The sequence below is a fragment of the Priapulus caudatus genome, unplaced genomic scaffold (genome assembly GCF_000485595.1).
Source record: "Priapulus caudatus unplaced genomic scaffold, Priapulus_caudatus-5.0.1 Scaffold272, whole genome shotgun sequence".
Lineage (NCBI taxonomy): Eukaryota > Metazoa > Priapulida > Priapulimorpha > Priapulimorphida > Priapulidae > Priapulus > Priapulus caudatus.
Genome location: NW_014577333.1, coordinates 169,806 through 172,404, shown reverse-complemented (window position 1 = coordinate 172,404; position 2,599 = coordinate 169,806). Strand labels below are relative to the sequence as shown.

The window sequence follows — 2,599 nt, the reverse complement described above, 5'->3', positions numbered from 1 at the left end:
AAGTTTGAATATATTTATTCACATATTGATAGAATAAATTCAAGTTAAAAACTATGCAAAACGCTGTTAAAACAGTTTCATACGCTTCTCCCATTATGTACTCTTATATATATATATACTAGCTGGGCTACCCGACGATGCCTGGGATTTTTTGGGGGTTATTGCTTTTGTGCTATTTCATGCGTTTTCTGCTATTGCTTGCGTTTCGGCATTTCATGCGATTGCCTGATTTTGAGCCTGACTATAGTTGAGCGCTATAAGATTGCTGTTTACTTTTGTGCTGCGCTAGGATTCGTCTCGACTTTTCTGCTGCAGTGTATAGTCGAGCGCTAGGATTGCTGTTAACTTTTCTGCTGCGCTAGTATTTTTTGGGAGGAAATCTGTTGTTTGTTTTTTTGCCCTTATTTTGGCCTTTTTGTGCAAATTGTTTTTGGCCTAAAATGGTCGTCGCGTCATGCTGATTGAGAATATACCTCACGGGTCACCTCTTACGGGTCTCGAGAAGACAGACACACAGTCGATTTATGTAGGAGATGAATACGAAACACTCAGTGCATGCGGAAAAATAAGCAGCAAGTTCAGCATTTATACCTTTCTAGCATGGTAGTCGTCTAGTTCATGTCTCCTTCAAAGCTAATAATTCGTTTATTGTCACTGTAATTCGACAATAGAGCTACAAAAATACCGGTAAAAATGCGAACAACACGGCGAAAATGCGCACTCAATCCATGAGCACTGAATTAGTGAGGGTATATAAGCGCCACCGCGCGGACATTTATTAAAATAATAAATAATTTTAATTGTAATTTGACATTTTTGTATTTTTTGTATTGTTTTGATTTTTTTCGGCCTAAAATGGTCGTCGCGACATGCTGATTCAGAATATATATGGTGTTGGGGGTACGGTGGGGGAGAAGATAGAGCCCCAGACAGACAGAAAAACAGACTCGCCCTTTATGTAAGAGATATATAATATATATATATATATATATAGTATATAACTTGCGCTTACGTCGTGGGATTCGTATTGATACTAGCGTGTCACATTAAATAACTAAATCGGTTGATACTTTATAGAACTCACACGACGGAATCCATGATGTCGTACAACTGTCATATGTTTAGCTAACTCCGTAGCTGCATGCTCGTAGGCGATCGACTGTAGCCATGTTTACCGCTAAATGAATGAGCTAGGTCTATGCGTGTTCGTTTTTGTCGCACGACTGACGATTATAAGGGCCGGCACACGTGCACCGCCATGTGATGCCGACATAATCGGTACTGCCCAAGCTATTTAACATGCGCATGTCCAGCAGAATTAAATACCGCCATGTGCGAAAATTGATATCAAAACGTCGCGGAGTTTAAAAGCGAACCAAAAAATATGGGCGTAAAAATTCAGCAAAATGCGGCGAAGCGCGTTGTGCGCATGCGCACGCGCCCGCAATAGCCAGTCTGTCGCTCGCCGCTAAAAGCTGAGGAATGTCATATTATAACAAACACGGCACAATACTCCTCATGGCGTTTGCCGATGCTTCTGAGAGAGGCGGCCATGCTGGATTGCATTAAGTAGATCCAGGCCCCGCGCGCGCAACGTACGGTTGGATGGTCGTGCAGAAACGCCGACGCAAGCATCAACACCGCGGGCAATCTAGAGGCGGCCACCTGGCGAGTTCCACTGATCAATGTGTGCATGGCCGCTCGTCGCCGTGCGCTGGTCGGCAGTTCAGTGCGATATTAACGCCGTAAAATTAATTGCGCCTAGGCGCGCCCTTATTTTAACCGTTCTTTAGCCGATGCGGAAAAACTCGGGAGGCGAATATATCGCTGTTAGTAGTTAGTTAGCTGAATTCGATTTGCATTTATTTACTGCGATTATTAGCCATCAGAAATCAACGCTCGTCCCGATTCTCATTGAATTTCGCAGCCGCTTCTGACGGTTTAGCATAAGCGAGCAAGGCGGCGTAGATATAGGAAAATTCGAAATTCCACGAATGCAAATTTTGCCGGTCATACAACGGTCTCAAGGTTGTAGGGCAAAACGGAAAGACCCAGGAAGTATTCTCGTTGGCACGGTAATATCCAACAACTCGTTCCGTGATTGAAGAAATATTCTTTTGATTTTGGTCGGAAGTGGTCGGAATGTGTCAGCAATACTTCTGCAGACGGCAGCCGATGTAGTTCTGACATTTTAGATGGTCTTGCGCAATCATTATCCTATTTTACGCCGAATTAAAGAGGCCTTCAACTTAAAATGTGTGTAATTAAAATGAGCCGGACGTATAATTGGGAAATGAACTGTGGCGCATAGTCACTCGCAAATGAATAATAAAAATAGAATAATGAATGATAATAATAGTTAAATAATTATAAAGTAAAGCCCGGCGCACACGTGAGTATTTTGACGCATGCATCATTTTACTTGAGTAAAATTACTCACATGTGCGCCGGGCTTTAAGTTCGCATGATGACGTTTCTGTGGTTGCGCATTCGTTTATTTGGGCAGTTTATAATAATATCAATAACCGGCACAACATACATCTATAATTTTCATTCAGTGTTACGTGGCACTCCCGATTAATACCCCGTTAGTTACGAG

At 42.4% G+C, this 2,599-nt stretch overlaps 1 protein-coding gene across 1 annotated transcript in view; it reads right to left on the bottom strand.

Moving 5' to 3' along the window:
* Nucleotides 1-602, bottom strand: part of LOC106808387 — a 1,974-nt gene extending 1,372 nt beyond the window's left edge. The window contains exon 1 of the mRNA XM_014811088.1: nucleotides 592-602. Coding sequence (XP_014666574.1) covers nucleotides 592-602 — 11 coding nt within the window. The remainder of the gene's footprint in view (nucleotides 1-591) is intronic.
* Nucleotides 603-2,599: the final 1,997 nt, after the last annotated feature.